A 20,930-nucleotide genomic window follows, 5' to 3' on the forward strand; every position below is an offset into this window, starting at 1 on the left:
AGGTTCTTCTTTTGGTCCAACCCTAGCTTGTCAAATATATCTAATGTGATCAGATTTATGAAAATTTCAATGTCAATCAAAATTTGCTTAACCATGAACATTATTCTCGCTGAAATAACTAAGAGGCCAGAATGAGGAGTGGAAATCATGTTCAAGGTTATTAGATGTTGGGACAATGATTCTACTACCATAATTTTAGCTTCCTTGCAAACTTTTTTTTTCCTTTAGCTCTCATCCCCCTGATTGGTTCAGAACCTCCTACAATTATGTTAATTATTCCTAATGTCTCCTCATCACCTTCCTCTTCTTTGCCTTTGCCCTTTAGTGTGAACATGGTCCTCTTGCCTTCAAACTTTTTCCTTCCATCTTTCCTTTACTTGGAAAACTTGTTCAAAGCTCCTTTCTTAGCCAGTTTCTCGATTTCATCTTTTAGGTTCTGACATTCATCCGTAGTGTGGCCATAGTCATCATAGAAATGATAGAATTTACTTTTGTCTTTTTCTTTGCTTATGTCAAGGTTTAAGGGGTATTTGATATGCTCACCATTCTTCTGGATTCGCACGAGGACATGTAATCTACTTTGAGTTATGGGGGTGTAGTTATGAAATCTTTCCCTTCACCTATTGCTTGGTGCCCCCTTCCATCCAAAAGTCTCCTCTCATCCCTTCTCTCAACTTTCTAGGCTTATTTTTCATAATTCAGATGGATATATTTTGGGGCCCTATCTATTAATAGTTAGTAGTCTCTGGTCGAGCTTTTAATTAATGACTCTTTGAAACCTAGATTCTGCCATCCTTTTTCTATTGCTTTGCAAGCTATTTCATGGTTCAGGTTGTCCACTGGATTACTTCCACATTGAATTTTTCCATATAGCTTCTGAGGGATTCAGTCTCCCCTTGCCTCACTTTTTGAAGGTCAGAAGATAGCTTCTTAAGAGGGATACATGTGATGAACCGCTACTTGAAGGCATAGGCCAATTCTTTGAAGTCATGAATGAAGTTAGCTGGAAGGTGCTGATACCACTTTTGTGCTAATCCAGTAAGGGTAGACAGAAAAAACCAGTAAAACATTATATAATTGACGTTTTGGAGGAGCATGGTTATGCGAAAATTGGCCAAGTGGCTACACAAGTTGGTATTCCTATCATATTTGTCCGAGGAGGTTAGCTTGAATTTATCTAGCAAAGTTTCTGCTAGTATCTCATAAGAGAAGAGGAAAACATCTCCAATTCAAAATTCATCGTCTAGCTGTTCCTTTTGGATTCTTCTCATAGCATCCATCAACCTTGCATCCAGCTATCCACCTTCATGGTTTCTTGTTTTCGTACCTTTAATTACTCAACTTAATTTCTACTGTTCTTCCCAGGTGTCATCCTTATTCTCTCACATGGATAGCCTAGTTCCCTTGCAAGATTCCATCCCCACTTGTTTCTTTAGGAGTTTCGTTAATGTTCTCAATTTCCCCAAAATCTTCTCTCAGGTCAACGACTCTTCCCTAGGAAGATTTTTTCATACTCGTAAGATTTTCATTGTTGCCTACTTTGGTGGTATCATTGTCCTCCATGCCGCGATTAGAAGTAACAGAATCAAGAACCACTGAAAGAAAGAATTGAGACAAACAATCACAAGATTTGTATTCCTATAAGAAAATTTTTGTTCCCTATCAACAACGCTAATGATGCTATACTAGTTTCTTCTTTGGGTTTGGGTCTACAAAACAATAAGAATATCGAGTGTTTTGGTGGGTAAAAATCTTAAGTTAGTAAAAGATTCAAAGATCTATTTAGTGAAAGGATAAATACTGAAATAAAATCTACATACTTAAATGTTGCTTATATATATAGCTTGTCGAAAATTTTATTCTAATAAAATTTGGAGTCTGTTATTGAATCTTACATGGTGGAAAATTTCCTTATTTGACTCTTATTTAAAATTCTATATAAATTGAGACTTTGAGAGAACCCTTTGGATATTTGAATCACGAATCACGGATCTCTTTTTAGCTGGACTTTCGAATTTGGGTGCATTTCTTTAATGGACCTTATTATATTTTCTAATTTTTTTAATAAAATTTTATTATTTGTTTTTTATAGATTAGAAAATAATTTTTTATTAAACAATAAAGGACATTACTTTTATTTTGAAATTTAATCTTGACGCGGAGACCATGCATGGTGGTTGTAAAACATCAGATATGTAATTTTGGCATTGATTTAAATGACTTACTTTTTAAAAAAGTTATTTTTTCTGCAAGTAAATAACTTAAATTAAAAAAAAAATATTTTCCCTATAATAAAAAAATTAAAGGCTTTGATTTCTTAAAAAAAAAAAAAAAAGCCAACTATATATAGAAAGAATTTTAATACTTTTTAAAAGTTTGAAATTAATCGAGTTATCCAACAAACTGAGATCTGGGTCTTGGTTTGTAGTTCATGTTTTCAATTTTCGACAATGACAGCCAACTGCCCAAAGCTTACTTTTTCTCATTCATTCTACTTAATTAATTCTTCACTGAAAAACTACACAAATCCTTGCCATTTGTTGAAATCATATAGAATTCCTTTTTAAGAGTTTTCCTTTTCTACTTTCTGATACTTATTTAATTAATTAGAGGATTTGCTATGAAAAAATATATATATATATTTTTGTGATTAATGATAACTTTTTATTATTTAGAAAGAAAAATAAAAGCAATTAGAAAGTGAAGGAAAAAGAGATGCACAAACATACGAATATAGATTTGTTTGTGATTAATGAGAACTTTTTATTAATTAATTAAAAATTTTAATCAACAGCCTCTGTTATACCAATCAAATGGACAATTAATTAATTGTCCACTGACAGACACAAAACCTTATTTTCTATTATTAACCTTAATATAAAAACCTTAGTTGTAAAAAAGAAAAATCCCAACGTAGCCAACTATGGAAGATCATGCCATGATTAAGACCACCATTTCTGATTAATTAATTACATGACACTGCATGCCGACGGATTTCCTTCACTTAGGCAATCACATCTGCCCACATAGCATCCTCTCCGGCAACCGTTGAATCCGCCACCACCAACCCAACTATCATATACTGGCCTTCCATAAGCCTCGTAACATGGAACTGGTGTTCCGTAACTCTCATAACATGGGAGTGGCCTTCCATACCCGTGATAACAAGGGCCTCCACCATATCCTTGATAACATTCCATGCAACACGCTCTCACCGGCGGTGGGTAGTCTGGTATTAGTTGAAGAGCCTTAGGCTTCTCTGCTTGTTTAGACTTCTCGGGCTCCTTCGGCTTCTCTTTAGGCTTCTCTGGTTCTTTAGGCTTTGGCTTCTCTGGTTCTTTAGGCTTCTCTTGTGGTTTAACTTTCTCAGGAACTTTGATCTCAATACCCTTGACAGAATCACCACCTTTGCAGCAAATCTTCTTCTTGATCTTTTCTGGGCTGCAACACACCACAGTGATTGTCACCGTGTTCGCCTTCTCATCATATATCTGATTCTGAATTTCTCTTGTACACAACGCCAATCAAATCACAAAAATAACTCAGTCACTTTCCTTCAAATGGAAAAATTAATATCGAACTAGTACAAAGATAATTTACTCACGAGGAATTTTACAGAGAACTTTCTTGATTTTCTTCTGGCATTTCTCGCAGCCAAGATCCACCTTAATCACCATGACTGTAACTTTCTGCAACAGTAAATAAACTTAGTTTCCCTTTTCATCATGAATAAAGCCAACAAAGAATTTCAATGATTGAAACTTGTTTCTGACACAAGGAAGAGATGGAATAAGCAGAGAGAGCGAGAGAGAGAGAGAGAGAGAGAGAGATCGAATTAATGAATTAGAAAAAACCAGCACCACAAAAAATAAGTGGGTAGAAAGAGATGAAGATAAAGAGATAACAGAGCAATGATTAAGTCCCACTTGCATACCTTCTCTGCCATGGCTGTGATGGATGAAACACAAGGATCTGAACCTGATGAAGATGATTGAAATGGGTAGCCGACACCTAGACTTTAATGAAACAGAACGGGGAAGAGAGAGAGAAGTATCAAAAAGATTGTTGTTAATTAAGGTGGTTTGCATCTTAAGTAGATGCAAGGAAGAGATAGAGAGAGATATTGATTATTCTGGATATATCATTTTTCAAATAATTAAATTTAAATTTTAGTGACAGATGGAGTACTGTCTACAGGAAATATTATATACTAATTTTTCTTTTTAGAAAGAGACGGGTTCCGTACGATAGATTTTTTTGAACTGGACCGTACGGTAGATTATATTTTATTTTTGTGATTTTATATGAATAATTTCATGTGAAATAATAATTTAATTAATGAAATTTAATGAAATTTTTTGCTTTTTTATTTTTCGAAGAAATCAATTTAATATTTTCATTCTTTATTCACATTAAATAAAAAAGTTATTTAAAACTTAATTTATAATGTCTGTATTTATTAAATTTATTAATTCAATGAATTTTTAACTTTTTATCTAAATTAAATTTTTAAAAAATAGTTTAAACTTAATTTAACTGAAATATTAAGAAAATTAAGAAGTTAAACTATGTGATCGTTTGATTAATTAACAAATCAAGAAAATTAATTTAAAATAATTTTTTTAATTAGAAAAATTTTTGAATTAAATTGAGTTTTTTTATTAATAGATAAAAATTAAAAATAACTAAAATAAATATTTACCAAGATAAAATAAAATATGTAACTATTTTACAGTATAAATGGGATTATTAAAATCTATCACACCTGAATCAATAATTTTATATTTAAATTTTAAGCATATAGCATAATTAAAAATTGAAAAGAATCTCTTTAATGTAAAATCAAAAATTTTATAAAAATTGAATTTAATTAAATTAATTTTTTAAATTTTTATTTAAAATAAAAAATTTTTTAATTTTTTAATTTAAAATTTTTTTATTATGTATAGATAATTTTATAAAAAATTATTAATTTTTTTTTATATATAAAATCATTCCTAGTAAATGAAGGGAATGTGTTTATTAGATAAAAATTTAGAGCAGATATTTAGACATCCTTTTGTCGAATTCCTAAATAAGTGCACTATTTTGCTGATGCAATAACACAGCTTGGTTAAAGGGTGCATTATTGTTAGTAGAATTAGCATATGATCGGTTTAATTTAAAATTTAATCTAATGTATTAAAAATTAAAATTTTAATATTTATAAAATAAAATAAAATTAATTTTGATTAAAAATTAAATTAAATTAAATCGAATTGATCTGATTTGATTTAATCCAGTTTGATTTAATTAATTTAAATTTTTAATAAATTTTTTATTTTTTACACTTTATTTTTAATATTTTAAAATTTAATTAAAATATTTTAATTATAATTATAATTTAATTCATTTATATTATTAAAAATAATATATTATAATCACTAATTAATTCAATTTAATTTTTTAATTTTTTTTCATTAAAATTGAACTAAATTAAAATAATAAAAAATTTTAAAATTAAAAATTAAATTAAATTAAATTAAAATAAATAAAAAATTAAATTAATTTTTTAAATTTAAATCAAATTTTTTAATTTAAATTAAATACTGCTCACCCTTATTTAATTTACATTGACTTACATAATTTGAAAAGCAATGAAAAGTGAGGAGATGGAATTAGGACGCAGAATTGTTAGTGATAAAGAAAATTGTGGGTAAGGAGGGGAAGTGCTGAATCTCCAATCTTTCAACTGCATGTGCTGAAGGCGTATTATTGTCCATATGGAGCAGCTGAAGGCTGGACTGCGTTTTCTTTTGGACCCCTTCATTGTAGTCGTGTTGACACTCTTTCATACCATCATTTCTCATATTCATCCCAATAGTTGATGAATTTTGATATCTTTTCTCTTTCTATGTCAAATTCATAACATATCACCATATACTCGAGTCTTTACTTCCATGTATGCCTTATCACCTAGAAAAGCGAAAGCTTTCTACTATTTTGTTTTAAAAAACGATGCAGTCTATTTGAAGGTTTCCCAAGTTCCATTAAGAATTGGAAATCCAAGTTCTTCATATTGAAGAATCATTTTAGAGGGAGTTAGCGTGAATTTTCTGAGAGTTGGACTTTCCAATCCCAAAGGTTCAAAGGGACTCTTCGGATGACGAAAGACGAGTCCTAGCTCCCCCTTGCCACTGCTATTCCTTCTTTTGCTAGGACTTTTAGGCATAGGTATTCCATATTAAAGATGATCCTATAATTGTTGAGGATTGGCCGTCCCAATATCAAATTGTATGATAAAGGGATGTCTACCACTGTAAACTCGGTGTAAATTTTCCTTTTGAACTTCTCATCTCCAACTACTACGATTAGGTTTGTAACACCGGGACTGACTTATTACCTAACCCCACTAAGGGATACGAGACTTTGGAAAGGTTCTTCTTTTGGTCCAACCCTAGCTTGTCAAATACATCTAATGTGATCAGGTTTATGAAAATTTCAATGTCAATCAAAATTCGCTTAACCATGAACATTATTCTCGGTGAAATAACCAAGGGGTGTGAAGAGTGAAAATCATGTTAAAGTTTAGTAGATGTTGGGACAATAATTCTATTGCCATAATCTTAGCTTCCTTACAAACTTGTTTTTTTCCTTTTCCTCTCATCCCCCTAATTGATTCAGAACCTCCTAAAATTATGTTAATTGTTCCTAAAGTCTCCTCATCACCTTCCTTTTCTCTGCCTTTGCCCTTTAGTGTGAATGTAGTCCTCTTGCATTCAAACTTTATCCTTCCATCTTCCCTTTACCTGGTAAACATGTTCAAAGCTCCTTTCTTTGCCAGTTTCTCGATTTCATCTTTTAGGTTCTGACATTCATCCGTAGTGTGGTCATAGTCATCATAAAAATGACCGAATTTACTTTTGTCTTTTTCTTTGCTTATGTCAGGATTCATTCTCTAGGTGTATTTGATATGCTCATCATTCTTCTGGATCCAAATGAGGACATGGGATCTACTTTCAGTTAGGGGGTTTAGTTTCAAAATCTTTCTCTTCCCCTATTGTCGGGTGCCCCCTTCCATCCAAAAGTCTCCTCTTATCCCTTCTCTCAACTTTCTAGGCTTGTTTTTCATCATTTAGATGGATATATTTTGGGGCCCTCTCCATTAATAGATAGTAGTCTCTGGCCGGGCTTTTAATTAATGACTCCATGAATCTTATATTTTGGCATCCCTTTTTTATTGCTTCGTAAGCTATTTCATGGTTCAGGTTGTCCATTGGATTACTTCCATATTGAATTTGTCCATATAGCTTCTGAGGGATTCAATCTCCCCTTACCTCACTTTTTGAAGGTCAGAAGATAGCTTGTTAAGAGGGATACATGTGATGAACCACTACTTGAAGGCATAGGTAAATTCTTTGAAGTCATGAATGAAGTTAGCTGGAAGGTGTTGATACCAGTTTTGTGCTAATCCAGTAAGGGTAGACAGAAAAACCCGGTAAAATATCGTATAATTGACATTTTGGAGGAGCATGATTATGTGAAAATTGGCAAAGTGGCTACACAGGTTTGTATTCCTATCATATTTGTCCGAGGAGGGTAGTTTGAATTTATCTGGAAAAGTCTATGCTAGTATCTCATGAGAGAAGAGAAAAACATCTCCAATTCAAAATTCATCTTCTATTTGTTCCTTTTGGATTCTTCTCACAACATCCATCAAGCTTGCATCCAGTTGTCCACCTTTATGGTTTCTAGTTTTCGTACCTTTAATTTCTCAACTTTCTACCCTTCTTTTCCAGGTGTCATCCCTATTCTCTTTCACATGGATAACCTATTTCTCTTGCAAGATGCCATCCCCTCTCATTTCTTCAAGAGTTCTATTAACGTTCTCAGTTTCTCCAAAATTTGCTCTCAAGTCAATGACTCTTCCCTAAGAAGATCGTTTATACTCGTGAGATTTTCATTGTTGCCTACTTTGGTAGTATCATTGTCCTCCATGCAGCGATTAGAAATAACAGAATCAAGAACCACTAAAAGAAAGAATTGAGATAAACAATTACAAGATTTATATTCCTATGAGAAAATTTTTGTTCCCTACAGATGACGCTAGAATAAGAATATTGAGTGGTTTGGTGGGCAAAACACTTAAACTAGTAAAAAATTCAATGGTCTATTCAGTAAAAGAATAAATACTAAAATAAGATCTGCATATTTAGATGTTGCTTATATATATAGCTTGTCGAAAATCTTATTCTATTATAATTTGGAATCCGTTATTAAGTCTTGCATACGGTGGAACAAGAATTCTTTATTTGACTCTTATTTAGAATTCCGTCTAAAAAGTGAGATTTTAGAAGAACCCTTTGGATATTTGAATCACATCTCTCTTTCTAGCTGGACTTTTGAATTTGGGTCCATTCATTTAATGGAACTTGTATCAATATCAGTTATATTTTCTAATTTTTCTAATAAAATTTTATTATTTGTTTTTTATACATTAGAAAACAATTTTTTATTAAACAATAAAGGAAATTACTTTTAAAATTTACATTATTTTGAAATTTAATCTTGACGTGGAGACCATGCATGGTGGTTGATAACTCTAAATCTTCCAGGGCTCCATATTTGATAGATCTGGTTCTCCCTCGTCCCCTGTTATATGGATCTGATTCCTTCCTGGGCTCCCTAATGGGTCTGGGGTCCTTCTTGCTTCATCCCATAGATCCGTCAAATGGGTCTCTCGATGCTCTGTTTGATGAAAAGACCTGCAAAACAGGGCAAAATGGTCAGGGGTCTACCGGGGTGCCCCCGGTGGATTCCCTCCGACGCCCAAGTTAGGTTTGTGATATAATGTTTCATGGATGGGTCAGAGTTCAGAGAAGAATAATGGAGGCCCTCCAGAAGAAGAAGAAGAGAGAAGGGAGAGGAGATCGAGAGAGAGTCCCCTTTTTTCCTGTCTCCCCCACGTTTATAGTGTTACCTGTCTGTATCCTTCAGTCCCGTACGTACGGACATGTCAGGCCCCTTTTCCACGCCAGGGGGTCAATTAATTCACCCTGGTACGCGTGCAAACAAGGTTGGTGAGTGATTGGGCCCACTCCCTGCTTATGCTCGTATCTGATCCAGATTGCTCCGGGTTGTTGGTCCCGGGCTTGTGAAGTTGGGCTGTCTTTCAAGCGTATGGTCTGACGGGCTTTGGACTTGTGGCCTTCTCTTGGATCCGTCCTTATTTCTGGGCTAGGAAAGCCAAGAGGTTATCAATTGCCCCTTTACCTCCTCGGTAGTTATTTCATGACTAGTGAGGGGGTAAATCCTTAAACTCTATTCATGACCGTGTGGTCTGAGAACTACTCTTGTCAAAAGTATCCTTTCCTTGCCTTTTTATTATTTTTGTCTCTTTACTTTGATGTTTGGATATATGGCGTTATGGAGATGTGTGTTCGATGACGAATGATATTTCACCTCGGCATGTACCTCATCATTATTTTTCACTTAGACTGTCCTCCGGCTTTGTCAATTTTACTCAATTGATGGTTCAGGCCGGCTCTACTAAGACTTTGCTAGTTGGCCTAATCCGGGTTGAGAGCTCGGAGTCTGGTTAACCTTCTGACTTACGAGTTTTTCTTATTCCCATGAGGGCGTTCCTGTTCTTGACTCACGATCTCGTCATTGTTGCGAGCTCAAATACATAATACCCAGAGAAATGTCTTATTTGTATGAGTGTCCCACTTTAGAGGATTTTAAATCTTGTTCCTGTTACGAGCTCAGATGCCTTGTCCCTCTGGATGTAACCTTTTGGCGATTAGTGCAGTCTGAGTTGTGTGCTCCACTAGGATAGAGAGCTCGGTCTTTTGTCGTTTCCCTCTTCTTGGGTTATTCTTGCTAAATGTTTGTTCATTGCAAACTAACCCAAGCTGTGAGCACGGTCCTTTGTCTTCGTTTATCCTTTTATGTGTTCCTGCATTTGTGGGCCTTTTCATAGAGGGAGCTCGGTTCTCTATCATTTCTTCTGTATTTAGCTTTATTCTACTTGAGTGTTTTCCTGTTGCGCGTTCATCCGAGCTAGGAGCTCGGTTCTTTGCTTTTTGCTTAGGCTTTTGTGCCTATAGCCTGTGACACTTCTTGTATCGCGAGCTCGGGAGTTTGGAATTTCGCTTTTTTCACTTTGGTGCCCCGAGCTCTTTTGTGAAGTCGGACATAATTTCTTATTTTCTAGTCGAGCCTTATACGGGCCATGTTTCAATCTGATTGCTTGTTTGTTCGGCTTTAACTTTTCTTCTATAGATTTATAGCCTTGCCGGTCCAGATATAAGGCCCCTCCAAACTTCTGGGGGGATCGACCCTGGATTGGAGAGGTCGGTCTATCTGTTTTGGACTTGACTATACTGTAGTTCGATTCTTTTGTATCATAATGAGTCAGGGCTTTCCACTGCCCCATTCGGTCGTTCAGAATGGTTTATTTGGCTTTTTTCATTGCTCTTGTCTCCTTGATTCTTTGTCTGAGCATTTGGCTCCCGTGTATGTATCGGTTAGTTGGGTTTTTTGCCCCCGGGTGCTTATGTGCTTTTTGCTCTCGAGCGTTTTGCGGGCTCTTTGTTGCCTGGACCTCTCTCTGGGCCAGCTGAATGGGTTTAGTATTAGCAGTCAATTCTCGAGGTCGGTGCCTCTTACGATTGCCCCTGATTCTTTGTTTGACTTTGTATTTTGAGATGCATTTTGCTTAGGATTCGCCTCGCCTTAATCCGTTCTGCCTATTGAGTATACCAGTACCGAGCTCATTTTCTTGAGGTCGACTTGGTGCTTTGACGCTTTTGGCTGTTGTGTGAGATCAAAGTCTCTTTACCTTATGACTCGAGCTCTTTTGGGAGGTCGGAGTTTAGCTTTTCATTTATGGTCCCATGCCCCAATTGTGAGGTCGGAACTATGTTCTTATGAGTTATTTTTGCGTGTTGTCATTGTATACCGCTGTTCGCTGTGAACATGTGACACCGGAAGATCTTTGGGGATCCCGGTCTTTGTTGCTCCGGGAGATCTTGGGGATCTCGCCGACTGTTTTTTGCTCCTGGAGATCTTTGAGATCTTCGCCGGCCGTTTTTGCTCCGGGGGGTCTTTGAGATCTCTATATCTCAGTGAGGTCTTCTACCTCCAGGAGGTCTCTATGTCTCAAGGAGGTCTTTTGATGCCAGGAGATCTTGGAGATCCTGGACTTGTAGATCCGGGAGATCTTGGGGATCCCGGGCTTGCTTCATCCGGGAGATCTTAAGGATCCCGGTCTTCATTCGGGAGATCTTGGGAATCCCGAGCTTCATCCGGGAGATCTTGGGGATCTCGAGCTTCATCTGGGAGATCTTGGGGATCCCGGGCTTCATCCGGGAGATCTTGGGGATCCCGGGCTTCATCCGGGAGATCTTGGAGATCCCGGGCTTCATCCGGGAGATCTTGGAGATCCCGGGCTTCATCCGGGAGATCTTAGGGATCCCGGGCTTCATCCGGGAGATCTTGGGGGATCCCGGGCTTCATCCGGGAGATCTTGGGGATCCCGGTCTTCATCCGGGAGATCTTGGGAATCCCGGACTTCTGAAAGATTCAGGATTTTTCTGCAAAATAAGAGCTTGCACAGAGTGTATATAACGGGGATGCTCGTTGTTAATTCCATAATGTTCACCAATAATATGTCGCATGTGTCACTTAGTTTCATGTTTCAGATGAACACAAATATTTGCTCTAACTTACAATATTAACTCATGCTATTCAAAAGTTCAATGAACAATATTTGCATGCGTAAATTTCTCAAAATTTTACTTTACAAAAGCAATATGTTTAAATACATAATCTCTTTCATTAGAATATTTATGCTACTCTTAACTAGCAACAAAAACTTTCCTGCTAGGCTAGTATGTTATTGGGCATATACTTGTGTATTCATGGAAATTTTATTCTAAGATTTAAACTTTATAATTAGACATGATACTCTGAGATATTCCGGTATCCTGATATCACTTAATTGGCAAAAGGAAAATCTTAAGTAAAATGTACTTACCAGGAGCAACGTATCCATAAGATCCTGCAATTGCTGACATACATTGCGAAGCTCCCCCATCAATGAGGAATTTAGCTAATCCGAAATCTGCAACATGTGCTTCGAAACTCGAATCTCAAATTCCAGCTCAGAAAGCCACCTTTTTTGCCATGTAATGATTCTCCTAAGCTTCCATTTCTCATGAGCTCATAAAAAGCAAGTTGGTTTCTTTGTTTGTGCAGAAAGCGAGCAGTCTGACGGTGTTTCAATGCTTGATGTTGCCTAGTGTTTGAATTTCTGTTCTAAAGCCATGATCATGGCTGTTGGTGCCCCCCCCCCCTTTTTTTTTTTTCAACTTCAATCCCACTTGGCATTTTTCCATGGTAAACGATCCTAGCTCCTCCTCTTCCAATTACATTTCCATCTTTCACACGCCCCAGGATGTCTGTGACAGTGAATTCTAGCTTTTTGAAAAGCTATCAGCTTCTAGGAATCCGAGCTGTTTTTCTTGAAAGACTTGGCTTTGATTATAGTAGTAGTTGCAAATATCAGCGAGCATATCAGTAGGCTTAGAGCAAAGATGAGCTTGACGTCACCAGGGAATTTTCCTGGTGAATTGAGGCTGGTTGTGAAATTGCAAGGATTGTTAAGGGAAGGACCACAAAGTTGAGGATTGCCATTTTCTGATAATGTTCCTGTCAGGACATTGTTCTGTAACTTTGCTAAATTCAACTGAGGCAAGTAAATGAAGCCATTTGGAATGCTGCCATTCAAGTGATTCTGCCCCAGCCTCACTCTAGTGAGACTATAACATTTTCCCAAACTTTATGGGATTGGCCCAAACAGAAAATTTTTCAGAAGAATTAGAATCCTCAGCTGATTATATGAACACAAGTCTTGTGGGGTTGTACCAGTGAGCTTATTTGTTGACAAATTAAGAATCTAAAGCTTCCCATTTTGGCCAAGTTTTCCAGGAATCTCTCCAGCGAAATTGCTCATCCATAAGCCTAGTGCTTCCAAATCAGGTAATTCTGCACCATAATCTGGAAGAGCTTCAGTTTCTTGAGATTGATGAATTCAGATGGGATTTTACCAGTGAGTGCAAGATTCACCATGCTGGTCCAGTTTCCTAACTCCTTTGGAATAGAACAATTTTCCCATAGCTTTATGGGATTTTTCCATAGAAATAATTGCTGCTAAGATCGAAGTACTTGAGTTTCTTCAAGCTCAGAATCCCAAGAGGAAGAAAATCAGTGAAGTTATTGTTGTAAGCATCAAATACTTCCAAGCTTTCAATTTCTGAGTACTTCCAATCCAACCCACCATTGAATTGATTGTTTGAGATGTTAATAAACTGAAGATTACTCAACCTGGCAATTTCAATACTGCCTGTGAAGTTGTTTCCTGCAAGAGACAACTTGGTGAGCTTATCAAGCCTGGAAATCTGAGGTGAAACAGAGCCACATAGATTCAAATCCGTCATCTCCCATGAAACCACACGCCCACGAGAGCGACGAACTCCTGCGCTCGTCTTCAAGCCGGCCAATGTCTACAACATCATTGTTCTTCCGACCTGAAATGCGAGTCCGACCTCAAGCATGGCTCCGACCTCAAACACAAGTCTAATTTCGAGCACGGGTCCGAACTCAACGAGCAATCTATCACTATGGTCGTCGGATTTGCCGAGTTCTCCGACCTCCGGCATTACGCGAACCAGAAACAGAGAGCGGCAACTGGACGCGACAATCATTTTTATCCGACCCGAAATGCGAGGCCGATCTCAAACATGGCTCCGTCCTCGATCACATCTAAGCTCGAGCACGGGTTCGACCTCAACGAGCAATCTATCACTGTCGTTGTTGGATTTGCCGAGCTCCTTGCTGTCTTGCTAAACATGGCTCCGACCTCAATCACAGACCTAAGCTTGAGCACGGATCCGACCTCAACAAGTAATCTAACGCTGTGGTCGTCGGATTTGCCGAGTTCCTTCCTGTCTTGCTATTCCGACCAACCAACCCAGAAATATTTCTCTGCAGAACACTGGTTCCAGAAGCCAAAACCCAGGAAGAAAGGTAATGCTTCAAACACGGATCCGACCTCGATCACATATCTAAGCTCGAGCATGGATCCGACCTCAACGAGTAATCTAATGTTGGGTTCGTTGGATATGTCGAGCTCCTTTCAGTTCTGCTACTCCGACCAGCGAAACCATTGACGGTCTTACTAGCGGTGTTTGATCAGTCATTCTTTCGACAGTCAGACGGACTAAGGCCGACCATGCCGACCTGGGTATCTCAGTTCACCTTGTCTTCGAGCTGGATGACATACTGCGTCTGAACTTATCCACCACGATCTGACTGGATATTTGATTATTTCCTATTGTCTCCAGGTTGCTCTAATACTTGAGGGGCGTTGCTCTGCAATCGAGTTGGATGGCTATGACTCATGTCTCCTCCGACCTGACGCCCTATCCGACCTGACGCCCTATCCGACTTCGTTTATTTTTCATGGACTCCTCTTCTCTTTCTCTTGCCTTTTTTTTTTTTTTAATATATATACGGCCGACCTCAGAATTTCAACAAATACATATATTACTAACCTTTTTTCCTTTTACAGAAAATATTCACCAGGTTTCAAAGAACAAACCAGTCGTAATAAAATCTAATAAATTTGGGTCCATTCATTTAATGGAACTTGTATCAATATCAGTTATATTTTCTAATTTTTCTAATAAAATTTTATTATTTGTTTTTTATACATTAGAAAACAATTTTTTATTAAACAATAAAGGAAATTACTTTTAAAATTTACATTATTTTGAAATTTAATCTTGACGTGGAGACCATGCATGGTGGTTGATAACTCTAAATCTTCCTGATCTCCATATTTGATAGATCTTGTAATACCCGGCTAGAATCCGGCATCGGAATTCCTGCCCTCCGGCGGAATCTAGGGTGTTGGATCTCTCTAGAAGGGTAAAATGTGTTTTCTAAAATGTTTTTCACATGATTTCATGGTTTTAAAAGGAAATAAATTTAGTTTTGAAAGGAAAAAGACCAAGGAGGCAATTGCCAGGTTCGGCCGCCGAAAGTGAAGTTCGGCCGCCGAACATGGAAAGACTTCGGGAGCGCCTTTGGCCTCCGAAAGTCTTGTTTAAACGAGCCAAGGTTCGGCCGCCGAAAGTCAAGTTCGGCCGCCGAACATGCATGAGTTTAGGGGGCACGTTAGGCTGCCGAAGGTCTTTGACCAGGCCACCTATAAAGGGCCCTCAGATCGGAAATGGATGAGTTTTCTCCCCATTCTCGAGCTCAGGTGAGTTTATGCCTTCCTTTGGTCGTTTTCGTGTTTTCTCTACCCATCTCTCAAGTTTTTCATGATTTCCACCCTTGTGCTTTGAAGAGTTTTAAGCTTGGATCAAGGATTTGGAGCTTGGAGACCCCGGAGCTAGTTTCCTCCACATCTCCAAGGTTCGGGTCACACCAACCCTCGATCTCCAAGAGGTTAGTGTGGATCTTTGCTTTTCCTTATGTTTAATGAAGTTTTAAGTAAGTTTTATAGAGTTTGATGGTTGAGTTTGGGTAGATATGCATGTTTAGGTTTATGTGGGTTTTATACCCAATGTATGTTGGAAATGTGTTGTTTGAAGTGTTGTAGTTGGGGTATATTATAGTTTGAGACCCCTAGGTGTGATGTATGATGTGTATGCATGTGTAGAAACAAGTTTATGCATGATTTGAGGTGTTGGGGAGCAAATGTGCATGAGGAGCCGAGTTTCTGCCCTTTGGCAGAAGCTCAGGTTCGGCCGCCGAAGTGACTTTCGGCCGCCGAACCCTCTTGTGAAGGCAGTTTCGGCTGCCGAAGCCTGCCCCCGAAAGTGGAGTTTCGGTTCTGTCTGGGACTTTCGGCCGCCGAAGGTGCCGCCGAACCTGCCCGAGTTTCGTCTCTGGAGGGGACTTTCGGCCGCCGAAGGTGCCGCCGAAAGTGCCCTGTCCAGCCGTTTCTTGGGTGTTTTCCATGCATGTTTAAGTGATGTTTAGAGGGGTTTTTGGGGGTATGTTTTTGAGTTGTTAGAGTATGTTTGGCACCTCATTCGAGTCCACCTGTGTAGGATCGGACCCGAGAGACCGAGGAGGCCATTAGTGCTAGCAGGTGCAGAGTCAGTCAGCGTCTGCCAGGAGGTGAGTAGAACTAAACTTAATCTTTTATTTTACGAAATCAAATGCCTAAAGCATGTTCATGCATCATGTTTATATGTAATAGTTTATGTTTATGTATCAGTTTAGTAGTTTTAGAAGTGGACATGTAACATAAGTTGATGTAATGTAAATTGAGATAATGTACGTAATGTTAAGTAAAGTTGTGTCTATGGATTAGTTGTGCTTGGCCCTATAGACTGGTTAGTCCCTGTTAATGCATGGTTATGTTTATGTTATATATTGAGTTGAGAACCAGGCTTGTTGTATGTAATGTTGACCCAGCAAGAGCATTTGATGAGGGCTCTAGCATGGGAAAGTTTATGTTCACAGTTATGTTTTAGCATACGGATCAAGCTTGGTGTATGTTCAGTTTTACAGGTTTTATGTTAAAGTTTTGATCATGTATGGGATTTGACCAGGTGATAGGAAGTATGTTTGGCTTGCTACGGGTCCCGGCGGCCTTAAGCCGATCTGGATCCTAGCGCCGGTGGCGGTTCGGGCCGTTACAGAGGGGTGTCGGTTTACGGGTCGTTACAGAATGGTATCAGAGCTTTGGGCCTCGAGAGTACGGTGTCTCGCACATCGGAAAGAGGTTGGCTTAGAGGTCATAGAAGGGCAAGCACAATAAGAAAGATCAAGAGTAGAATCATGTCCACTAGGATAGGATGTAGAGTCCTGTCTTGATGATGAGGTGTAATGCCATGATTTTATGCATGTGCATTAATGTTATGTATGATATGCTATGTATGTGTGGGTTCATGTGTTTTCATATGAACCGTATGATGCTAATGATGGATTGTATGCTTGTGTGTTGTTCTTCAGAGGAGCCAGAATGCGAGGTGCTCGTCGATCTGTGGAATCGACTGGAGTTCCATCTGAAAGGGAAGGTATGGACACCTTTCCCCCTGCTCTGCCAAGAGCGCAGTCTTGGGGAGTTAGCAGATGGGAAACATCAAGGGACCCTGGAAGGTCTTTTGATGCAAGCAGAGAAGCGATGGCTCCAAGAAGGATGTCAGCTAGTATGAGGGAAGTAGAGTCAGATGTTCAGAGAAGGGATGTCAGTATGGGAGTCAGAGTGCCTAAAGAAGGTATGGGAGATTCTCAGGAGGATGCTCAGACTCAGGATTCTAGGATTTCAGGTTCAGGAGGGATTGATCCCTCCACTCTGAGTACAGCTGCCACGAGAGGTAAGAAATGGAAGAGAGGTCTCAGGAAGTCGCAGAAGAAGTTTTGGCAGAATTTGAAGGCCAGTCTGGGTTTTGGTGGTTCGAGCTCTGGTTCGGGTGCAACTCGTTGCAGGAGGTGTGGTAAGACACACCAGGGAGTTTGTCTGGCTGGGACGACAGTGTGTTTTAGATGCAGACAGGAGGGGCACATGGCACGTGAGTGTCCTAATGCGCTCCGGTCAGCTCAGTCTCAACGGGCAGCTTCAGGTGGAGCGACTCAGCCAGCAGCTCAAACCATGTTTCAGGCTAGTGGTCGAGGCAGAGGGAGAGGGGCAGCCTCTTCTTCAGCAGGTTCCCTTAGAGGAGGTCCGTTAGCTCCGGTTCGGATCTTCGTCCAGGCTCAGCAGGAGGCAGACACATCGAACACGGTGGTGTCAGGTACGCTCACTTTGATGTTCTGATGTGCATGCTTTTGTGAACCTTGGTATTTCTCTTTCCTTAGTTACTCTAAAGAGTCGTCGAGGGGTTGGGTTGATAACTTCTAGGCTAGAGTGTTCTCTTAGGGTCAGTGGACCCAAGTGTGATCCATCTGAGGCAGAGTCAGTCTGCCGGTTCAGTTCAGGTGTCAACTGAGGGTAGAATCCATCCACCCGATTTTGAGGTCTTGGACTTGAATGTTCAGACATCACTCTCGGAATGGATTGGGTTTCTACTTGAGGTGCTACCTTGGTCCGTAGAGACTGGGTGGCCAGGTTCAGAGGACAGGATGGGTCAGAGGTAGTCTTTGGAGGGGACAGTGTAGGTTGCCTAGAAGTTTGATGTCAGCCTGTCAGGCTCATAGGGTGCGTAGGAGGGGTTGTCAGAGGGTTCTAGTTCTTGCTGGAGAGTTAGTAGTTGGGTCGGGAACCAGCCTCAGTGATAGTAGTAGTTAGAGAGAGAAGTCGTGGATGTATTCCCAGGCGAGCTGTCAGGTTTACCATCTGTTAGGGAGTTAGAGCTTGGAATAGGAGTGGTGTCTGGACCCAGAACCATTTCTATCCTTCCCTACAGGTTGGCACCTGCAGAGTTTTGAGTTGGAGGAGCAACTGCAGGAGTTAGTAGATGGGAGTTTCATCCGACCTAGTCACTCTCCTTGGGGTGTTCTAGTGCCGGTTTTTGTGGAAAAGAAGGATGGATCCTTGCGGATCAGAAGAGAAGATCAGAGTAGCGCAGTGGAAGCAGGAGGAGTTTCAGGAGGAGGTTGAGGTATTGCTTGAGGTGTCTCCTTTGCGAAGGGTGATTCATGAGGGAGAGAATCCATTCAGATTTCCACGTTCCACTTTATGAAAGTTCGTGTCAGATCCAAGTAGGGTTCTTGAGGAACTAGAGGTGGAGGTCCCAAGGGATCTCACCTGAGTTGAGCAGCTATTGTGGATCATGGACACATCAGTTAGTTAGCTTTGGGACAAGGAGATTCAGATGGAGAGGTCCTGTAGAATCACCCCAGCTTGAGGAGTGTTCTTAGGAGAACCGGGAGTTTTGACTCCGGCAATGCCGTGTCTCTTTTAGGAGAAAGTTTAGAGGTCTTGCTTGCTTGATTGCTTGCTTGATGTGTATGTACGATGATATGTTCTTATGTTATGTTTTTATGCATGAGTAGTTGAGGAACATTCGGGGACGAATGTTCTTAAAGGGGGGAAGAATGTAATACCCGGCTAGAATCCGGCATCGGAATTCCTGCCCTCCGGCGGAATCTAGGGTGTTGGATCTCTCTAGAAGGGTAAAATGTGTTTTCTAAAATGTTTTTCACATGATTTCATGGTTTTAAAAGGAAATAAATTTAGTTTTGAAAGGAAAAAGACCAAGGAGGCAATTGCCAGGTTCGGCCGCCGAAAGTGAAGTTCGGCCGCCGAACATGGAAAGACTTCGGGAGCGCCTTTGGCCTCCGAAAGTCTTGTTTAAACGAGCCAAGGTTCGGCCGCCGAAAGTCAAGTTCGGCCGCCGAACATGCATGAGTTTAGGGGGCACGTTAGGCTGCCGAAGGTCTTTGACCAGGCCACCTATAAAGGGCCCTCAGATCGGAAATGGATGAGTTTTCTCCCCATTCTCGAGCTCAGGTGAGTTTATGCCTTCCTTTGGTCGTTTTCGTGTTTTCTCTACCCATCTCTCAAGTTTTTCATGATTTCCACCCTTGTGCTTTGAAGAGTTTTAAGCTTGGATCAAGGATTTGGAGCTTGGAGACCCCGGAGCTAGTTTCCTCCACATCTCCAAGGTTCGGGTCACACCAACCCTCGATCTCCAAGAGGTTAGTGTGGATCTTTGCTTTTCCTTATGTTTAATGAAGTTTTAAGTAAGTTTTATAGAGTTTGATGGTTGAGTTTGGGTAGATATGCATGTTTAGGTTTATGTGGGTTTTATACCCAATGTATGTTGGAAATGTGTTGTTTGAAGTGTTGTAGTTGGGGTATATTATAGTTTGAGACCCCTAGGTGTGATGTATGATGTGTATGCATGTGTAGAAACAAGTTTATGCATGATTTGAGGTGTTGGGGAGCAAATGTGCATGAGGAGCCGAGTTTCTGCCCTTTGGCAGAAGCTCAGGTTCGGCCGCCGAAGTGACTTTCGGCCGCCGAACCCTCTTGTGAAGGCAGTTTCGGCTGCCGAAGCCTGCCCCCGAAAGTGGAGTTTCGGTTCTGTCTGGGACTTTCGGCCGCCGAAGGTGCCGCCGAACCTGCCCGAGTTTCGTCTCTGGAGGGGACTTTCGGCCGCCGAAGGTGCCGCCGAAAGTGCCCTGTCCAGCCGTTTCTTGGGTGTTTTCCATGCATGTTTAAGTGATGTTTAGAGGGGTTTTTGGGGGTATGTTTTTGAGTTGTTAGAGTATGTTTGGCACCTCATTCGAGTCCACCTGTGTAGGATCGGACCCGAGAGACCGAGGAGGCCATTAGTGCTAGCAGGTGCAGAGTCAGTCAGCGTCTGCCAGGAGGTGAGTAGAACTAAACTTAATCTTTTATTTTACGAAATCAAATGCCTAAAGCATGTTCATGCATCATGTTTATATGTAATAGTTTATGTTTATGTATCAGTTTAGTAGTTTTAGAAGTGGACATGTAACATAAGTTGATGTAATGTAAATTGAGATAATGTACGTAATGTTAAGTAAAGTTGTGTCTATGGATTAGTTGTGCTTGGCCCTATAGACTGGTTAGTCCCTGTTAATGCATGGTTATGTTTATGTTATATATTGAGTTGAGAACCAGGCTTGTTGTATGTAATGTTGACCCAGCTAGAGCATTTGATGAGGGCTCTAGCATGGGAAAGTTTATGTTCACAGTTATGTTTTAGCATACGGATCAAGCTTGGTGTATGTTCAGTTTTACAGGTTTTATGTTAAAGTTTTGATCATGTATGGGATTTGACCAGGTGATAGGAAGTATGTTTGGCTTGCTACGGGTCCCGGCGGCCTTAAGCCGATCTGGATCCTAGCGCCGGTGGCGGTTCGGGCCGTTACAGAGGGGTGTCGGTTTACGGGTCGTTACAGATCTGGTTCTCCCTCGTCCCCTGTTATATGGATCTGATTCCTTCCTGGGCTCC

General features: G+C 39.8%; 1 protein-coding gene and 1 pseudogene across 1 annotated transcript; both read right to left on the reverse strand.

Moving 5' to 3' along the window:
• Window positions 1–2,746: 2,746 nt before the first annotated feature.
• LOC110608135 (protein PYRICULARIA ORYZAE RESISTANCE 21) lies at window positions 2,747–4,155 on the reverse strand. Its single transcript, XM_021747344.2, has 3 exons — window positions 3,935–4,155; window positions 3,605–3,689; window positions 2,747–3,505 (listed from the first exon to the last, which is right to left on the reverse strand). The coding sequence occupies exons 1-3, from the start codon at window positions 3,944–3,946 to the stop codon at window positions 2,970–2,972; spliced, it is 633 nt and encodes a 210-aa protein (XP_021603036.1). The 5' UTR covers window positions 3,947–4,155; the 3' UTR covers window positions 2,747–2,969.
• Window positions 4,156–7,890: 3,735 nt separating this feature from the next.
• Window positions 7,891–13,748, reverse strand: LOC110608134 (annotated as a pseudogene).
• Window positions 13,749–20,930: the final 7,182 nt, after the last annotated feature.

Source organism: Manihot esculenta, chromosome 9 (genome assembly GCF_001659605.2).
Source record: "Manihot esculenta cultivar AM560-2 chromosome 9, M.esculenta_v8, whole genome shotgun sequence".
NCBI lineage: Eukaryota > Viridiplantae > Streptophyta > Magnoliopsida > Malpighiales > Euphorbiaceae > Manihot > Manihot esculenta.